Genomic DNA, 20,849 nt, shown 5'->3' with positions numbered 1-20,849 from the left:
TTGATCCTGTGATGATTGCTGTAATACACAGCTGATGGAATCACTCTGAATATAGAACAGTCGTTGTTCCGCTGAATCGTTTGTAACGATTATCTTCGCGGCGGTGAGCTTCAACTGTGGAAACTTAATAAGGAATGCTCTGAAAGCGTTGGTAATCGAATCTACATATTGGAGCGAAGAATTGTCCGGTATTCTGATTTGTTCAACTGGATAACAAACGTCATTAGTTGTAGAATAGAACGTAAATTCGATGTCCGTCTGTAACATGGTACCATGATAGTTGATTGCTCTGGAAGTTACTGATTTGATGACAAACACGTTTTCAGGTAATCGCTGAATCAGTTCCATAAATAATGTACACTTCTGCAAAATTCTATTGTCTACTGTCGTATGTGAAAAATCTACTGTGAAAAATCCATCAACATCTTCAATATGGAAACTTCCCACAAATTTCATTGTATCGAGTTTCATTAAATTGGCTATTCTTGTTGTCCATCGCTTCACGATAGAGGGATTGAGAACCATTGACGATATGAATTCCGAATTCAAACAAAGTATCGACAAAGTTTTCATGTCCTGAAATATGTTGATCCAGAACTTGAGCCCTCCATGTTCAAAGCGTATTCTACACGACTGTAGCATTTGTTCCTCTAAATATTCCAATATTTGTGGGTTCTTGTTTTTCATGGCCGATGATAAGATTCCACTACATGCAAAAACATCTATGCCAATCTGGAAAAGAAACTTTACAAGTCGCAGCGATCCCAATCGAACAACACCATTGACGATATTTCCAATGGAATCAGCAGGAATTGGTTCAGCCAGCATCTTTCGCACCAACCAGAAGTTTTGTTTGGATATCACTTGTAGTATTCTGTTTTCATCAAACCTTACTGCAGCTTCACTCGAAAGCAGCAAGTTGACAATGTTCCAGTGTCTCTGGTCGATGGCCTTCTGCAAACAATTCGATAGTACTTCTTGATCATGCGCCATGCAACTGTTCAACATGCTTCGCACCATTTCAAACCGTCCGAGATAAGAGCAACGTTCCAGAATTGTGTTCATGACTTCGGTTCCAACACTTGCCAAGTTCGCTGAATTGTTAACAAGATCTTGGAGGAGAGTGACATTGTTTTGCACGATGGATACGGCGAATTGATTATTGAGTGGAATGTTTGAAAGGTATTCCGGATCTAGAAGCATGCACGATATTGTCATTATGTGAATGGAAAAGGTGTTGTCTTTGAAGTAATGGGCGATCAACATTTTCAACAGCGGTATGTTATCTGTTCCTACTATATGCGGTAGGACGACGCCGAGGCAGGGAGCTATAAGAGACGGTTGTAGACTTTCAAACTGTTCGATTGCCTCTCGGATGGGCAAATCGTTGATTTGATGTAAATTCAGCTTGACTGCAAGACTGATATCATTGTAGACATGGCTGCTCAGAACGAACATAAATGCATCATTATGGGTTTGATCGAGCTGATCATGAGATAAGATCATGCGAACGTCGTAAAGTATCGGTCGCATAATCTTCCCCAAAGGCTGTAGGTATCTTCCATTCAACTCAGCGCCCATATTTAAACTTGTGAGCAATCCATTTCGATCGTGAGTTTTGATGCTGTTCAGAAGATTCGCTTGTAGTTTGAGCCACTCCGAACCTTGTATCTCCAAATCTACCAATCCACTTAGTTCAAAATTGGGTGAACGAGAAAAGATGTTCAATTCTGTTGCGTTGAATGCCAGCACAAATCCATTGATGAGCACTTTCAGAGGTCCGGATGATGTCAGCAGATCATATGATAGGGAATCATGGGCCAAATAATTACGATAGGATCTTCCCCAGATCAACGGAATGGATTTGGTTAGAAGGATAAAGTTGTCACCGAAATGTCCGCTGGATTTGAGAATTTCCATCACCTGCAGCTGCCAATATTCGATGGCTAATCGATATTTTAGCGTAATTTTCTTATGGTTTCTGATAAAATTTTCCAAATTGTCGCATTCGCTCCGCCTGAATGCATCTTGGAGATTTAGAATAATTTTTCGGAAAGTCTCATTCAACTCTATTTCATCTTGGTGCCGTAGAGACGCTAATTTTTGCTTTATGTGTTTATTTTGAGTTTTGAAATGGTTTGATAATTTTGGCCCAACACTAGAAGAAGCCTTCAAACTTTCCTTGATCGATTGTGCCTTCGAATCTAGTGCAAATACGTTATTGTAATATCCGTTGCGAGTTCGGGAAAGAATTGCATGCAGTCGATTCTCCATAGCAGTGTAGGTTGGAACATCCAAACCCCATTCGTCCGTAAAGTGATTGAGAATTTGTCGCGTTTTCTCACGATAATGCCACTGTTCACTTGACTCGCGATTCAGTTCCATTTGTCGTTGAACGTTGTATTGTTGTTTGCTGACATCTTGTGGCAATGGAATCTTCTGCTCTGCTATCAACACGTCTAGTATGGATTTGTTAGTAAGCTTGGTATAAAGATGGCAACGTATGGCCTTTATCGGTGCGTTGGCAAATGCCATCATTTGAACTTCCATTAGGAGGTTGCAATATGTATCGAGCAAATCCTTGAAGGCCTTTGTTAAAACACTATCGTCTTCTATTTCATTTTTATGAAAAGGTCGAATTGTATCATTGCCCAGGTATCTTATGAATGCGCAAAGATCCTCATTGGTCCGGCAGCGTTGAATCAATCCATACATATAACGATAGCAGTCGATTAAAATAAACACGGTGATAGAGTAGAACAGTTCAGCACTTAAATTGATGTATCTTATGAGATTTCTGTAAAAAATCAAATGATCTGCCTCTCTATGATATAGTTGCGACAATGGGAAACCATGCGTTGAATAATTTCTGAATTTAGAATTGAGCGTGATCGCTTCGGTTAGCATCTTCGACAGCATCTTAGTTAATTTTGCAGAAAGATTTGGCGTTTCCACTGTATTCTTGATCGCTTCGCCACAAATTTGGTTATAGCGTTTAAATGCGGCCAGCGTAATCGTAGAGTTGTCTCTCTTAAAGTCGCTGGGGTCGAATTCACTGTGAACTTTCACATATCCCATCATCTTGTTTACTGAATACATCTGCTTTAACCTGCGATAAGTTTTGCGTAGTTTCTTCAGAACACCAGATTTTCTCTGCTTATCAATGTTGTTCGATATTATAATTGATTTCAATCTCGAAACAATACCCACTAGAAAGACCATCACGTTCCGCTTGTTGATCACCATTCTGTAGATGACGTTTTCGGGATCGTGATAATGCGAACGTGCAAATATCGCCAAACAGAATATCAGTTCCCTCAACGGCAAGCCTTGCACCTCAGGACGATGCTTCACAAAGAACAAATGATTATGAATCATGCGAATGCGATACATCACTTCATCATCAATATCAAGAAAGTCATAGCACTTAGATCTCTGTCGCAACTCTCCAACCCATTGAACCACTCGATCGATTGAATCACGCCAGTCAATTTTCGTATCTTTATCCGCCGGGCTTCCGCACAGTCGGCGCAATCCATATGCAGACAGCTTATACATCACTAGCGTTTCCATTTCATCTGAAATTGGAACATTTTTTACGTCCAACTCGAGCAGCGCATTGGAGCAGAATCTGAACGAGTCCCATTCTGAGCACTGCTCCACGGATGAATCCAAATGCCGGAATGTGGCCACCAATCCGTCGCGGATCAGCTCGTAGTAGATTCGTTCGGGATCACCAGCAAGATTTCCGAGCAAGTCATTGGCGAGCTGGGGATTCCCGGCCAGCAAAGCACTTTCAACGCGCTGAAGATGCGTCATCACAACATCGAAGCCGTCCTCAATGCCTAATGCGAAACGATAACTGATTTTGCCAGTGTGATCACTTGAGAGGTCGGAGCAATACTAAAACTTCCCTTTTGATGGCGGTCGTTTCGCAGAAGTGGCTGTGTGTTCAATTGCATAGTGTTGTTTTTTTGTCGATACAGCCACAGAGGCCTTCACGCACATACGAAAGGATTGAATGTCAACAAGATAGAATATTCTGAGAAATCGGAACAATCAGTTATCAGTCGTCCGTAAATCAACGGTAAAATGCGCTGCATGAAAATAGAACCAGTTGATGCAGTTGATGGTAATAATGATTGGAGGGATATAAACAAGTTCATATCAATTTGTTTTCCAACGTGCATTTCGGAAGTACACTAACCCCATAATCATGGGTCATGCACTAGTGTGACTAAATTATTGTTACACAGCTACCCGTATATGTGTGGTCAGTGTAAGTTGCTTCTTCTTCTTTGTTGACATTACATTCTTCACTACTGCATTGCGGTCTCGTAGTTTAGTGTTAAGCACTCCTACAATTATTTATTCACTGCAAGGTTTCAATATTGAGAAATAGATTAAATCTCAGCTTAACTTTTAAAAGGACCTAAGTAACATTTTTTTCATTTGAATTAATTTGGAGAATACTGCAAATCAAAAGCTTTCATGTTGTTCTGTTGATTGCGCCATTATTAAAATTTAATTCATGAAAAAAAATTACTTAGAATCTTTGAAAAGTTAGGCGAAAAATGATGTATATTCAGGCGTCTGAATATATTTTTGGATTCTTGGCTATATTTTGCGTGTGTTTTCTTATATAGCTTTTTTTTGTTAATAAACAGGGGAACTGGGTCCGTAATTTCCATCTCACTAAACACTTATATTCATCTCACCTGCAAAACAAAGCAATACAACACAAATTCCCGTCGCTTCTTTTTGCTTTGACACGCGTGCCGCGTGGTAACTTTAAGTAAACTGGTACGACTGGTAAGAAAAAAAATCACAAAATAATAAGAAGAAAAAAAACAAATTCCTTTTACATTGCATCTCGTTATTTATGGGATGGAAATAGGAGCTATGGGATGAAGTGCCGAACCATGCCCCTATAAATCATGTGTCTTTTCTGTATTGTGCTTAATCACATTTCCATTAATCCCAGGCCTGTTTTATTCCTTTCACTTTTTATCTTATACATAACTACAACTTGACTAATTCTAACCGGTAACTGTTATAATTCGAAGTGAGCGAAAGCTTGTTCCGGCATCCAATTAGAAGATAACCACACTTGCACATTTCACCCGATAAGCAGGACGAACCTAAGCCATAGAACCTAACTCGCAGATTCCAATAAAATTTCACATGAACTCGTGGCGAGCGCAGAAATGTTCTTGCAGTTGGGCGAGTCATCAATTTCTTCCTATCCCTGATAGGAGGACGTGAGGGTGCTGTTTATATCTAAGTAAAGATGGATTACAATAAATGTATTTATATGGATGATTGTAACCATTAAAAATACCTAGAGATCTCGGACAGTGCAAATTGAGGTTGGAGAGCAAATCCCTTGGTTCCACCCATTGGATCCCTGTGCAATTTTGATTGTTCTGGTCAGGTCTATCGTGGAGTAGCAACTACGAAATGCACGGTCACTGGCGGAGATAAGCTGGGGCACGTGACCCACCAAATCGAATATTTTCCCTGATATTTTATTATATACGCCAAAGTCGCTTTAAAAAAATTCCCTAGAATTTCTTGGAGTTATTTCATTTTTGAATAAATCTTGAAATTTATTTGGAAATTCTATCGGAAATTCTTTCGTAAATTTCTGTAAGAATTCCTTCGGAAATAATTTTAGCAATTCCTTTAGAAATTTCTTTGCAAAATCTTTCCAAAATCATTAAGCTTTCGCTTTGAAAATATGTTTGAGAATTCAATCTGAAATTTATCCAGACATTAGTCGACCCGGCAGACGTTGTCTGTCCCTGCATAGTGAAGGCGAAAATGCGCTGTTGTGAACTGCCCTTGCGAAATTCCCCATACAAATCTTTGTCTTTAGTTAATATTTTTATAATTTACGCAAGAGGAAATATCATATAAACCCGTCGGAGTTGATAACGAACATATCTGCTGAAGAAATGAAGAAAATCCTTTTCCAGCCGTTTTTCGAGTTATGCGGATACGAGCACTGTACAGACCATTTCATTTTTTTATTATATAGATTTCTTTTATAATTTCTTTTGAAAACCCTTCAGAAATTGTTTCCACTCGAGAACTTCCCTCCAGGAATAATTTATAAAATTACGCCATTAACTTCGTTTATCATTCCTCCAGGAATTTCTTTGGAAAATCCTTTGAAGAGGCCTTTGTAAATTCATCCGGATATTTCCTATATAGATATTCCTTCGGAACTTCATCTTGCTGTTAGAAAAACCATTCCAAATTCCTTTTAAAATTGCTGAAAGAATTATTCCGGAAATTTTGTTGAAAGATTTTTCCTGAAATTTATAAAAAAATGAAATAGAAAATCCTAAAAGAGTTTTCGGAAGAGTTTGTTTGAGCATTTGTTTGAAAAATTCTTGGAATAATTGCTGATGAAAATCATTAAAAAAAATTGAAGGAGTTCCTTTATTCAATTTTCGGCAGGGAGAATTCTAAAGCAATTTCCAAAGGAATTAATAAAGGAATTCAAAAAAAATATTCTTCTAAATAAATTTTGAAAGGTTTATCTGAAACAATTTCCGTATTTATTCTTACAGGAATTTTTGAAATCCAAACAAATTCCCAATGGAATTTACAAATTTCTGAAGGAATTACCGAAGGAATTTCTTAAAGAATTTTGGAAAAAAATCTTCAAAGAATTTACAAAGGAATTCTCGAAGGAATCTTTAGAAGCATTTCTGAGGAAATTTCTAAAGGAATTTTTGAAAAAAAATCGCAAGTTATTTTGAAAAATAATTTGGACTTTCCAAGGATTTCCTGAAGACATTTCTGAAGGATTTCTCCTAAAACAATTTCCATAGGTATTCCTAATGGAACACCCAAAGGATTTTTCATAGGTATTTGCGAAGAATTTTCCAAAGAAATTTTTAATAGAGTTTCCAAAGGAATTTCTGAAACAAATTTGTAAAGGAAATTGTGAACGGAATTTCTAAATTAAATTCTGTAGAAATTTTCGACATTTTTTTTTAATTTCTGCATGAATTTTTTTGGACATTCCTCCAAGAATTCTTCCGGAATGTGTGGGGATTTCTTTCGAAAATCCTCCGGAAGTTGCATCGGAGATAAATCTAGACATTTCTTTGGATATTCCTTATAATATTCCTTCGAAAATTCAAAGAAAGAATTAGCTATAAGAACATTTTGAATGTTCCTTCTTTTAGGATTTTTTTTTCACCTACGGAAATTTGAAAATTCCTGTAGGAACTCCTTTATAATTTCCTTTGCGCATTCTTTTGGGAATCTCTGCAGAAATTTCTGCATGAATTTAGGAAGAAATGTTACATTTCAATTTCTTTAGAAATTTACAAAGGCCTTCCTGGAGATTTTACGAAAGAATCCCTGAAGAAATATCCTTATCAGAGGCGCATCCACATTCCGAGTCGTGAGTAGGACAAATGGTTTGTTTGAATCATTTGTTTGAGAAAGTGCTTATATCCATTTTTCACAATTCCGAGAAAACAACAAAAAACTGTTTTCTAAACAAATTGGCACCGAATCTTTTGATTTCTTCGGCACAGATCAATAATGTTGTTTGCAAACTCAATATCCTGACGCACTTCCAGTTTGAAAACTACTTGACAATACTTCTTTATTGCTCTTCAAAGTGCGATATTACATATGAAGTTTTTCAAACAAACGAAAAATTCTTCATACATTTCCGAACAAATTTTATTTTTCGTATTGTTTGCCAGAATACGTATTTTTGAACTCCTCGTCCTCAGAATATATGAAAATTTCATTCTAACTAAAAATGTCACATATGCAGTTTCTCAAACAAACGGTTCAAATAGGAAAGCATTAAGCGATTTGCACAAATTCGTGGGTGTACAAGCCTAGACTGTTGCATGAAGGTAGCATATCTACCATCCGTTACCACAGAGGCACTCTCCATCAATCGATATCTGTTGCGACTGCTTTAGAGGAAATGATGGCCACATAGTGAAGAAAGGTAAAGAGAACTCTTCGACTCTTCATAGGCGCCACGGGAGGTTTGGCAATTGTTAGTGCGGAAGGTATAACAGTAGGAATTGTTTTGGTACAACAAGAAACTCATGAAGAGCTAAGTCATACAGAATAGGAAAGGGACGAATCTGCGATCGAACTCACGATTTCCTGTTTATAGGCAGAAGCAGTAGAAGCTGGTACACCGAGCTTGTCTCCTACAGTTCTAGTGAGTGTTGAGAAATCGGATGTGCTGTTCCCTATATATCGACGCTGAAAGCATAAATCAATTCGATATGCTTTATGTTAATCGATTCTAAAAATATTTAATCAGGACTTGAAAGTTCTTGCGGTCAGAATACTCACATGACTTGAGACATTTTCTTTCGTTTTCATGACTCATATTGCTTCTCCAAAATAACTAAGGTTGGAAGGCATGAAATACAACTTGGAATTCTTACGATTATCGAATATCTTCACAAGCTTTCAGCAGAAGTCACGGATCACAGATTTTTTTTTTATAAATCATCAATGGTTTCGATTATTTATTGCTAACTGCTAGGATTTCAAAATAGGTATCAGACATGCCAAGAAATCGCATGATTGTCAAATAAATCTTTCGGGAGCTTAGAATTCTTTACTGTCCAGATTTCAAGCGGGATTTGGGATGTTTGTGGATACTCAGATTTCAATTAATCTTTTGAGGTCTGCATAAAATGCTGATTTCTAAAATGAAGCTGAATTCTAAAATGTATTTATGATTGACTTCTTGTGCAAAAGGTTTTTGTTAACAATGCTGCTAGTTGCAGTAACTTAGACTAAATTATTAGAATTTTGTTATCGTTTAAATATAGTTACAACAGCTAGCGATTTAACTCTGTTTTTTTTTTTGTGAAATTCAAACAACAATTTGTTCAGCAGAGTTGTAGGAAAACCTTCACACTTGACACTCATCATACAACACATTTTTAAATTTAGCCTCTGAAGTGAGTTATTGGCATACTACATCGAGCCCAAATTACTAAATGAACAAAGACATCCTTGATCACACAGATTCTTGCCAGCCTTGACTTCATCCTACCATAATCATGGGTAGGACAATGCTTTGGCTGTCCCACCCAGGAAAATCCATGCGTAGGATATGTCCTTCTTGTCCCACCCACTCCCGGCGCCACTGATCCTAATGAACTACAGGGGAATTTTATAAATTATTCCTGGAGGAGTTTCCGACAGAATTTTTGCTGGCTTCACTGGAGAAAGTTTAGAAGAGAGATTCCTGGAGGCATTTCTAACTGTATTTCATGAAGAATTTTCGAAGAACAACCTTAATAGATTTGGGACAAGAATTTCTAAACGATTTTCTGAAGGAATTATTGAAGAAGTTTTCTAAGGAGTTATTACAAGAATCCTTGGAAGAATATCCTATGAAATATCCCAACAAATTCCTAATGGAATTTTCATATAAATTATTAGATTTCTACAAGAATTCTTTCTGGAATTGCGCCAGGAATTTCTCCGGTAAGTTCTTCAAAAAATCGGACAGCAGTAAAACAAAGCCCTGTTTTGAATCTGGAATTAAAAGAACAACAAAAATATCGGCATTTCAGTCGATCCGTCATCGAAGAAGGATATTCTCAAGAATTCCTTATGGATTTACTTCAGGAGTTGCTTCGAACATTTCTTCAGTAATCATTCAGGTGATACCGTTTTGACTCAAATTCCCAACATAACTCATATTCCGAACACTCGTGTTTAAATGACAATTTTGGCTTTATTCATTATTCATTGACATTTATTATTATTCAATGACTTTATTCATTCTGACTCCAGAGGATCTTGAATTCGTTTGTAATATTGATCGTCAGTGCGGAAAACCGATGAAAATTTGAGTTAGAGGGCGCTAAAACGCCAGGGTTTGGAATATGAGTCATGTTCGGGTTTTAAGTCAAAACGGTATTTCATGAAGTTTTTCGAAAGTTTGTTCGGAAAATCCTCCCCCAGGAAATAATTCGGTTAGTCACTCAAAATTTTTTTCAGGTATACCTTCGAAAATTCCTTCCAGAATTTCCGTCGTACTTTCTTCTCTCTTCTAAAGGAAGTTCTTCAATCTCCTTCGTGGGCCAAAAATCTAGAAATAGGAAATGACGAGTTTGCTTGAGGTTTTATTCTATTATTGGGGTTTTCTAGGACCAATTATGCATATCAATGAATATTGTGGCCGAATTTCATAAAATTTGGTCAACAAAACCTCCTGACAATAATATTAGAACAAAACCTGTACAAGCCGTCATTTCCCCTACCTTAAAAAAAAAAATTCGTTTATGGAATTTTATAGCAAATTTTAGAATAATTTATCTTTAAATTATTATTATAGAAACCTCTCGGAATTTCCTTTTTAGGAATTCAACTTCTTAGCAATACTTTCAGAGGAAATTTTTCAATGTATTTCCATCGGAAATTCCATACCAACAGACTCCCGTGTAATTCTACTTGAGACTGGAGATTTCAGCCTGGGCTGAAATCTCCTTAATAAAGACACACAAAAAAAAAAAAAATTCTACTGGAATTCCTTTCAGGCGTTTCCGAACGATTTCCCTACTGAGGAATTTCCGCAGGAAATTCTGCAGGAATTTCCGAAATTCTTGAATTTCTTTATGAAATACTCCAAAAAAATTCAGGGATTTCCTTCAGGGATTCTTTCGGCAAATTCTTGAGGAAATTACTTTGGGAGATAGACCCAGATTTTTATAAATTACATCAAGATATCTCTGAGAAGCACTACATATTGCAGTACACATCAATCACAGTAACTTATATATGACCGGATTCAGTCACAATATGAAGCTACTGCAACTAGATTTTGTTGAACTTGTGTTGCTTGGGATTCTTTCAAAAATTTCTTTAGGAAAACTCTTTAAATTCTGTAAGGAATAAGTAGGTACTTGCGTCTTGGAGAATTTCTTCAGAATTCCTTCCGAGATTTCTTTCCTTCGGATTTCCTTAATAAATTATTTTAATAATTTCTTCGAAAAATTCTTTCGGAAATTTCAGAATCGGAAATCGCTTTGAAAATTTGATCGGAGTTCCTACAAAAAATCTTCGGAAATACTCTACGGAAGTCGCTTTAGAAAAATCTTCCGAAGTTCCCTTTACCAATTTCTTTATGTGTTTTACTTTTGGGAATAGCTTGTAGGAATATTTGGGGCAATTAATTTATTTCTTTTGAATTTTTATATGAAATTCCCATAACAATTATGTCAGAAATTTATTAATAAATTAAATATTAATGAATTATTCCAATTTTTCTATTATTATAATAGAGTTCTTACGAAATTTTTTCGGTACTTCATCCAGGAATTTCTTCGATTTTTTTTCAATTTCTTCGGATATTCCTTCGGAAATTTAATTGAAAATTGTCTGAGACTTTCGGATATTCCTTCAAGATTAAAGATTTTTCAGGAGTCACATTTTTTAGGATTATTTGGAAATTACTTTAAGAGTTCTTTTCGTAGAATTTCATCTAGACATTCTTTAGGAATTACTCTTTAGAAACTCTTCCAGAAAAGTTCTTTTTAGTAATTTTCTATTTTATGTTTTCATAAATTATTGGAAAAAAATCATCCAAGAAAATTTCCGGAATAGTTCCTGGAGGAAGTTTTTCTGTGTATTTCGAAGAATTTTGAAAAGAAATCCAAAAGGCATTTCAAATAAATTTAAAAAGAATCTCAGAAGAAATTTCTAAAAAAAAAAGCAATAAAAAAGGAATTTTCCGCCAAATTTTGAAATTTTCGAGCCTATACGAATTGCTTCCTTGAGTTTTCAAAAGTATGTCTTTGGAAATTTCCAAACGAATTGGTCCAATGTCCAAAGATATTCTTGGACAAATTTAATGTCCGGTACGTCTTCAGGAGTTCCAGTTGTCCCCACTTCCGTTAGCAATTCGTTCAAACTTTCAGGGAAATTCCTGAAGTTTTGTCCTAGATTTCTGAAGGGATATTTTGCTGGAAATTCCGGAAGAATTAACTGAAGAAATTTCCTTGAGGAATGGGATTTCCGACGATAATTTTATATAGACGATAAAAATGCAACACAGAATTTTTGTAATATATATTTGAAATTGCCTGAGCTTTTTAAATTCAATATCACTTGACTGATTACGTCCCTAATTGTAGTTTTTACTACTGACGTCAAATTTTAAATGAAACTAATTACGCCAAAAATGTTGGGTGCCCTACCATTACCAGGTTTCCGCGCCGTCATGCTCATGCTCAAAAAGAATTGTGATTTCAGAATTTTCTGGAAATCGATTGGACAAATCTATGTCGTTGATGATTTTATATAAATGGCATAAGGAGTTAACAATACTTTGGGATCCAAACACTTTATATCGTAATATTACTTTAGTTGTTCTATGATTGTTGGTCGATATTCACACGATATTCTAGAATTTGATAGACCGATCTATTGACCTTGAAATTGATCATATTATTATTCTGGATTATTGCGAGAAACGCGGATTATTATAACATTTTGGTGAACGACGCTTTGTCTGTTTTGCTCACTAGTGGCATAGCCACTGTGGGGTGAGGTTGTATTGGGAGTGAAACCACCCTCTCCAGAGCCAACCTTTTTAGAAGAAAAGTAGAAGCTCTTTCTTACTCAAGATCCAATTACCTAGCAAGTAACTAGTTAGCCTTTTCAATAAAAATCCAAAAACTCTGAGAATTTTTAGAAGGTGTAGGCTATTCATCGACTTTTAGTGGGCAAATAATGGAAGTTAGTGCTGTAGGGTCATAAACGAAGCACTGAAGACTAGCATATTTCAAAGTTACAATCAGGTTTTTGAATGAAATAAACTCAACTGTTTCAAAGGTTTCAATCGTGATTGTTGCTTCTGGTGCAAGTTTTAATCATCCTCTCTAACACCAAATCGCAAACTGCCGAAAATCGCTACATTATTATAAAAAAAACATCGACGATAAGAAGTCTACCAATGCCGTTACGCCCTATGATACTAAACGTGAGAAATGTACAGGAGCTCGACAAAAAGGTTGTGATAGAAAACAAAAGGACGATGTTCAAGCTAACAGACTATCTCTTAGTATTCTGTCCTTAGCCTAACCCACCCAAGTAACACCGAAAACATCATTATTAACTAAGATCGAATAATGATGTTGAATAAAGGTAGGGAAAATGAAATATAAAACATGTTATGTTCAAGGAAAGCTATCATAAGGTTTTTGCAAAACATATAGCAATTCGATCAGAGAAGAAGTTTCACACTACATTCTCACAACTTGCTGATAACATGTCTATTTTTGACATTTGTTTGGTTTTTTGAGATGTTTCGTTTTACATTCTCACAACATAAAACATGTCTACAGGAAGATTTTACGAACAAGGTCATAACATGTTCATTTTTTGACATTTGTTTCGTCAGAATATATGCCCTAATGATAGAAGTTTAACGTAATTTCAACATCTTTTAAGATCAATGTTATGAACGTTCTTCATCGAAACTGTTGTTTATCGACAACTTGCCATATTGTTTTTCATTCGCAGATTCGAGAATTTGTTTACATATCAATTTCAAAATTATGCTTTGGCATAGTTATGTTTTTCTTCAATCAATGGCGCATGAATTTAGGAGAAGTAAAATGAAAATTTAGCCAATGAAACATGAGCCGCATATAATGTTTCGACCGAGACTTCGAAACAAATTTGATTTATTTATTCAGTTTGTACATGTTTATTAATATTGTTAAAATGGTGTTCATCATTTCATCCATGCTTGTTTTCATTCGTTTTCTGAATAAAATTTATTTCTTTGAACGTGTTGGTCAGCATTTTTGTTTTGGTATTCAATTTGACAGAACCATGTTGAAAGTCGGTTACTGAAAACGTCCTTAGTACTTAAGTTTAGTCTTGTGAATGTGCAATCAAAAACAAGGTTGCAACTGAAAGATGTTGAAAATATCGATAGTTTTTGCGCTGTTTGGGTCGTGTGAAAGTAATCAAAGCAGTTTTTCATACCAAAACGTAACATACTAAATGTTCGAAAGATGTATTTTTAACACTCATACAACAAACCGTGTTACTTGGGCAAGTAACACGGTTTGTTTAAGCCATTTAAAACTTTTCAAAATGTGAATCGGTCCACGGACACCGGAGATGTTCCAAACATTGGAGAACGAACCATTGCGCTCAATGTTTTCATTACTTGCTTGAAAACGCAAGGATTCTGCATAATTCTATTTGAGTCCGTCAGAAACAAAGTTGAATAAAATTTAAAACCAGTACAACAGACAAAACATTGAAATTGCTCCAACCAACGAAATTCAGAAGAAGGTTTAAAATCCGACAATCCATTGTCCGTGATAGATAAGTGGCAAACAGACTATGCAATCCCCCCGACTGGGTACTTGTATGCTTATCGGCAACAGAATGGCTAGGCTGACCAGATCATTTCGGTGAAAAAACGTGACAAACGCACTTGCAAAACGGGACATGTCAAAAAACCTTGTAACAAAATTCAAGAGCTGTGGAAATTTTAAAATGTATGGGCCTTATTTTCATTTTCCGTAGAAGAAGTTAGAGATTTTTTTTAGAGTGAATCATTCAACACCATCACCTTCTATTGTATAAAACTATTTTATTTGTAACCCACTCTAAAACATGCATTAAGGATTTTATCACTGATAAATATCAAAAACTTTTCCAATTCTGAACAATTCTGAGCAATCGGTCGAGCATTAGAAAGATAAGAAAAAATAATTTTTAGAAAATAAAATGTCAAAAGACAAATGCGAAAAGAGCAGTAGGCTAGGATTAATAATTCCTCGTGCTAAAACTTTTTTTTATAAATATCATTGATAAAAAATCTGTGAATTAGAAAAACAAGAATCTCAACTAGGAAAGAACATTGATAAAATGTAATTTTAATTATTTCCATGAATATGGCTGGCACATGTAAATAATTGTCAAATCGAATCAATTCATAGTCCTTTTTGATCTAAATTGATAAAATGACGCTAAAAGTAGCCTCACACCTCGGGAATCTTGTTAATTGATTTTGTTCCCATGTGCTTCCAAAAAGCAAACTTAAGGAATTTCGTCGCGAAAAGTAAAACAAATCCTGGCTAATTTATAGGCTGGTTTACAGATGGAACTCTCGGAGGATTCTGACAGGATTGTATTTTAAATCGGGCTAATTTTCTACAACGGAATACCATAAATCGCGCCCACACATATGGAAGCGAACTTTGCAGACAAGCTCCTGATCTGTAAACACGCCCTTAATAAGTACGTGAGGGCCGAAATCCGAACCAATTTTTCCTCGGTTAGAAACTGCCTAAACTCGATTTTGTTCAGCTGATTTATAAATTATTTTTAATGTCGTCGTTTTTTTTACAGTGGATGATTTCGAAATATTCAGAATCATTCAAAAAGACTTTGAATGATTCTTAATGTTTTGATAGGAATCAAACGTTTGAAAAATTTGTGGTAAAGCAGATATGAAAAAAAAAATAGAATTACCTGCTCCGCAAGAAAAAAAATCGAAAATGATCTTAATCTGGAAATTAGAATGTCTGTCCTTTCGTTTCATTTTATTGACGTTGAGGCGTGACCTGATTTTCAGGATATACTTGCCAACCAAGTCACCAGTTCCGTTCAATCCACTGATGAAAGTGGCCAAATTTTAATGCCTTCAGAAAAAAACAGAAAAGGTCATTGAAATTGAACTGTATGTAAAAAACTCCCGTTGTCACCTGTTGCCATTAACTGTTAAAACCTTAAGAAAAGTCGATCCATGCAAAATACATAACGGCATAGATAGCATCAAAAGCAACACTAATAATATAACATCCCACCCTTTTTTGATGGGTTTCGTCCACTTTCTTTGTATTTGGTTTTAGATTTCTGCCTAAAATATTGAATTTGTTTGAATAATATTTTGGAGCTCTTTGAAAGAATCAATGGAAAAACGGGACAAATTGAGGATTTTTTAGATTACGACGGGACAGCACAATAAGGTCTAAAAAACGGGACTGCCCCATTAAATACGGTACGTATGATCAGCCTAAGAATGGCACAACTCCTGTGTTCCCACGGCTCCAATATGAACTATGCAGTGAGGATAACTCCGTTCTTCACTGCATTGACAGCGTACAGCATATATATTGAGTAATTCGTTCAACAATCCACAGACCTTACCGTTATTTCTAACCGCCTTTGTATCTTTGTATGTTTGGTAGGATTTTAGGACCTCTCTTGAGAATCAGTTTAGATAAAACGAGTTCTGAGAGATTCTGGTCATCTAGGTTTCTAAATAGTTGACACATTTTAAATTTTTGCTTGTCATGATTATCATTAATCAAATTTGTGATTTACGTGTGACCCAACGTCATCTGAACAACCTACTTAGAACCTCGTATCGATGTTAAGTCGAGTGTGTAGAACCCAAGCTGGCCACATCCCACTTTGGTTTCACCAGCTATTCTAATCGACTGTGAAATAGCAATCAGATATTTTAGCTGAATTTGAAAGTCACGAGTTGATTAAATAAAGTATTTTGTTATGAAACGTCATGTACTTCATTAAATCTGTGAACTTTGACAGCAACACACTATTTAACGAGTCTCTAGTCTAGTCTAGATCAAGTCTCTAGTTTGACAGGGCTATTAGAAATGCAAGGACCCATTTATATATAAACCATGGAATTAATTCTGTTTTATCATTCAAAACATTATACGGCATAAATTATGTCATTCTTTCTATTGATCAAAGTAATGATAGATTAAAAGCAGCAGTATTGGAATTTTGAATTGAAATGTGTTTCGTGATAAGGCCATTATTTTTTTGTCGCGGTTTTGTTTTTGCGGTCGTTGTTTTCATTTTGTTGGTCGCGGATTTCGCGGATTGAAATTTGGTCATTTCGTAACAGCCCAGCAATTATTCAGGAACTTTTTCAAGAATACCTATTAATTTATCCAGGAATTCCTTCAGGTATTCCATGACATTCACCTGACGTTTCTCCATAAATTTATTCAGACATTTCTTTATGTTCTCCGAAGATTGTCCTAGAAATTCCATATTGAGTTCCTCAAAAAATCCGGCACTACTCTGAAGGTAACTGGGTTCAACTCATACTGAATAGGCTTGGAATTATACACAGATAGAAAAATCCACTGAAATGTACGCTAAAAATCATGCACATAAATGGAACGTCATTATTAGCGTAATTCCACACGGGATACAGCCTAAATGTATACAATATTTGCCGTGAATCTTCAATATTGCATGCAAGTTGTAAGCAATCTTGTTAGGAAGATGACCAGCGTTGAATAGCGTTAATTTCCGCATGTCAATTTTTACGCGTTGTTTATTTTTCATTATTTTTTTCTGTGTACGAAATGTCACAATAAAAATTGTGCGAAATGTCTCATTTATTTATTTAAACTCTTGAATCAGGAAACCCCCGAAATTCATAGATAATACATATAGTGATCTCTAAATATGTGTTTAAATTCTAAAAGAAGGAACATCCCAGAAGTTCAGTAGAAGGATTTCCCTAGAAACATGGATCGGACTAGCCTGAGGCGAACCATTCCCCAGGAACCTAGGAGGAGGAATTCTTCCAAATTTCTGAAGGAGGAATTCCTCTGAACTTCCGAGGGAATTATTTCCTGAAAATTAGAGAAAAGGAACAACTGAATAGGGAAGCGGCTGAGGTTCTCTAGAACTTTTGGAGGAAGAATTCTCCATAATTCCTGAAGGGTAAGTCTTCAGAACTCCTGGGATAGAAATTCTGCAGAATTCCTGGAGATGGAAAAATTCAAAATTCGTGTAGCAAGAATTCCTCAAAATTTGTATGTTAGGCAAACAAAAATATTGAGTTTTTTAATCAACGGATGGAGGACATTTGACTGGTTTCCGACATATTTTCAATCTATTCGAATTTTCTTTAAAATCATTTTTTACACAGTTATTAAAAATAAATAATAGACTGACACTAAAATTCATAGAATGCCAGTTAGCGTAATGCTCTAGTATCATCTGGTGAATTTCGGGGTGATAGAATAGAAAATGTGACAAAATCGGAAAAACAATTTATTTTCAATTCTCAAATTAAGTCGAGTCAAGTACGAGACACTCAAGACGGCCTTACTGTTGAGGACGAAATACGTTCATGTCAAAGATACAATCAAGTTGTGAATTAAATGGAATTGTACAAACTCGTCTTATGACAAGTCTCAAATTTGTTTCACAAATATGAATCAGTTTATGCCTTAGAAAGATAAAATACGTAAACGGAACCCGAATTTTTTGTCGAAAAGGCTTTCAAAATTGTTGACTGGTACTCAAACATGATTCATAATAAACCGCAGGTGTTATTTCATGAAAATCATTGTTGTTTGCGGTATTATTTACACAAATGACTAAACGACTAAAATTTATCTTTGTTTGTAAATGGTATTGCTGCATAAATACCAGTAAATAAATTCTATATTGGTAAATGTATCATTATACTACTTACAGAGCTTCTCGCCTGTGTTGTGCCACGAATCCGGTCGGCAGGAGTGAGTTGTTGATCCGCACTATGCGCTGCCTGAACAGCGGGTGACAGTTGAACCGAAATTCCATCTTGCGCTGCTTTCGTACAGGTATTCCACAATCCCAAAACCAACTTTTTGCTAAACAGAGCCTCAATTTAGAACTGCACTCGTAATTTGCACACCGTTGTTGTTACTTTTCCCCGACACCGTTCACAAATGGTAACATTCGACAAACATTATTTCATAAACACGCACCGGTCAAAACACTCCGACGCACGTGCGGCTTCCTTTGATTCGTTCTGATTTTCACTTTCGCTGCTCTCTGCTTCACCAAGCGGTTGTTCGAGGTTTCGTGTATTGCACTTTGTGGGTGGGGGAATGGAATGACCGCAAGTTAATAAATTATATATACACGCAGCTAAGCCCGGTTTATCACAATATCCTGGTACGAATGTGGATTCGACTAATTGGGGTTTCTGTGGAAGAAAAGAATGGAGAAAACACATTAGAACTGGGTTGAAACTACCAAAATGATGTAGGTGGGAGTGCTACTGCCAATGAGGATTATTGTGGCAGTCGATCACACCCACCCCCAAGAATCAATTCCGATGCTAATTCGATCCAGATTGTGATTGTTTCCATGATGACCGATGACCTGGATGCAAGTCAGAGAGGCCGGCTTCATGAATATGCGACGTAAAACCAGTAAGCAGTAATATTTCCTTTCCCCTATTTTCAAGCTACTTGAATCATTTTCAATTTAAAAATGTTGCGTTTTGTTCATTGTCAACGCCTGTTTTATTCTATTATGTAGTTGATCCGTCACGCTCGCTCTACTAATTTCATGAACAAGGTAGGTACGGAAAGGCTTATATAATTCCATCTAATCGAATCGATCGTCCGATTCGTGGTCTCCTATATCCATTATACGTTAATGGGAAAATTTCTCTTTCCTATGTTTCTATACGATGTCGACTCCATGTAATTCGTCGGTTTCGATAATGTTTTGAATGAACTCGGACAGAGAAACAATAGGCGGCTATCAGACACGGCTAAGAGGAAAATCACCGAGATGGAAAATTGGCGAGATAAGCTTGACACAGTTTCAGTGGCGGCTATCGGCGAAAACCATAACTGCATGCATTTTGCGTAAAAAAGTGTTTCGTCTTCCGTTTTAGCTTCGATTATGCATTATGATTAACTGTAAAACAAATTGGATAGAAAATTCCACCCAGAATCGTATTTTCTACTAATTTGCCGTGTAACATTGTCTAAGCGTTTTTCATGTCATCTATGAGCAAAATCGGGTTAATTGTATTCGTCACCCAAATTTTTCTTAATTATTATTCCTATCGATTTCTTGTCGGAAGCCGTCGAAAACCACAAGTTCCCCTCTAGGGTTTAACCAGAAGTCAAGTTGAAGGAGAAATTCTTCTGTGCAGGCCTTGTCCAGAGTGGAGCGAACGCAAGCCATCTGACCAAACCATCTAGTGCCATAAAAGATTTGAGTGCGACGACTTTTCTGTCGTATACGTGTAAGTCATTTCTCATGTGGCTGCCCACTTTACTGGGGGAAATTCGGATTTTCGGTATACATAAATTAGCTTCTAGTGCTGGCTGCGCCATGTTTCAGTAATGCTTTGACTATACATAAAGAACCCTCCACATTAGCGTATTAATTAGCTTATTTACAGATGTATTAGCATGGGTTAAACAAACTATTATCGTTGTTTGCATCAGAGAAAATGTATACGTGGGATTCTACAATAATGGCAGGTCCGGTTCAGGATGTGTTTGGGTGGGAAATATGCTCAATTCCCTTGGTATAGTGTATTCATTGTGGTTGTCTCACAAGGAAGTTTTTGAAACATCTTCATCTAAACACATAAGATACGTATTCATGTAATGTCAGGCATAAAAAAAGCTTTAAAATAAATACTGTGGAAATGCTACCTAATAGAACATTAGGTTGTAAAGCAGGCCAAGATCCAATTGTGACTTTATTTACTTTCATTGGTACATTAATTGCTATCAAAAAAGCTTCAGATACAAATCAAATTGTAATTTTCCTGAATATTTATTTAAAAACCCAGATTAATCCACCTAGCGGTGATGGTGCCTTTCTCGCTCATCATAAAATATATCGCGAAAAGTTAGAGAAGTCAAAACAGCAATTAATGGGGATAGATACCATTATTTTCATCCAATTTGTTTACATGCATTTATCTCACAAATATGGCTTTGAAAAATGTATCGACAGTACAAGTTTTTAATTATAATAGACTTCCAAAAGATTTTACAGTCATCTTG

The 20,849-nt window shown here is 36.0% G+C and overlaps 1 protein-coding gene across 5 annotated transcripts in view; it reads right to left on the bottom strand.

The window, feature by feature from the left end:
* Positions 1-20,849, bottom strand: part of LOC134217493 (alpha-tubulin N-acetyltransferase) — a 90,381-nt gene that overhangs the window by 29,661 nt on the left and 39,871 nt on the right. For all 5 annotated transcript variants that reach the window (XM_062696258.1, XM_062696261.1, XM_062696259.1 and 2 more), the window contains exon 2: positions 18,521-19,015. In XM_062696258.1, coding sequence (XP_062552242.1) covers positions 18,521-18,627 — 107 coding nt within the window. In that variant the 5' untranslated portion in view covers positions 18,628-19,015. The remainder of the gene's footprint in view (positions 1-18,520; positions 19,016-20,849) is intronic.

The sequence above is a fragment of the Armigeres subalbatus genome, chromosome 2 (genome assembly GCF_024139115.2).
Source record: "Armigeres subalbatus isolate Guangzhou_Male chromosome 2, GZ_Asu_2, whole genome shotgun sequence".
Taxonomy (NCBI): domain Eukaryota; kingdom Metazoa; phylum Arthropoda; class Insecta; order Diptera; family Culicidae; genus Armigeres; species Armigeres subalbatus.
The sequence above is the reverse complement of the archived record's forward strand: the minus strand, read 5'-3'. Positions and strand labels throughout refer to the sequence as shown.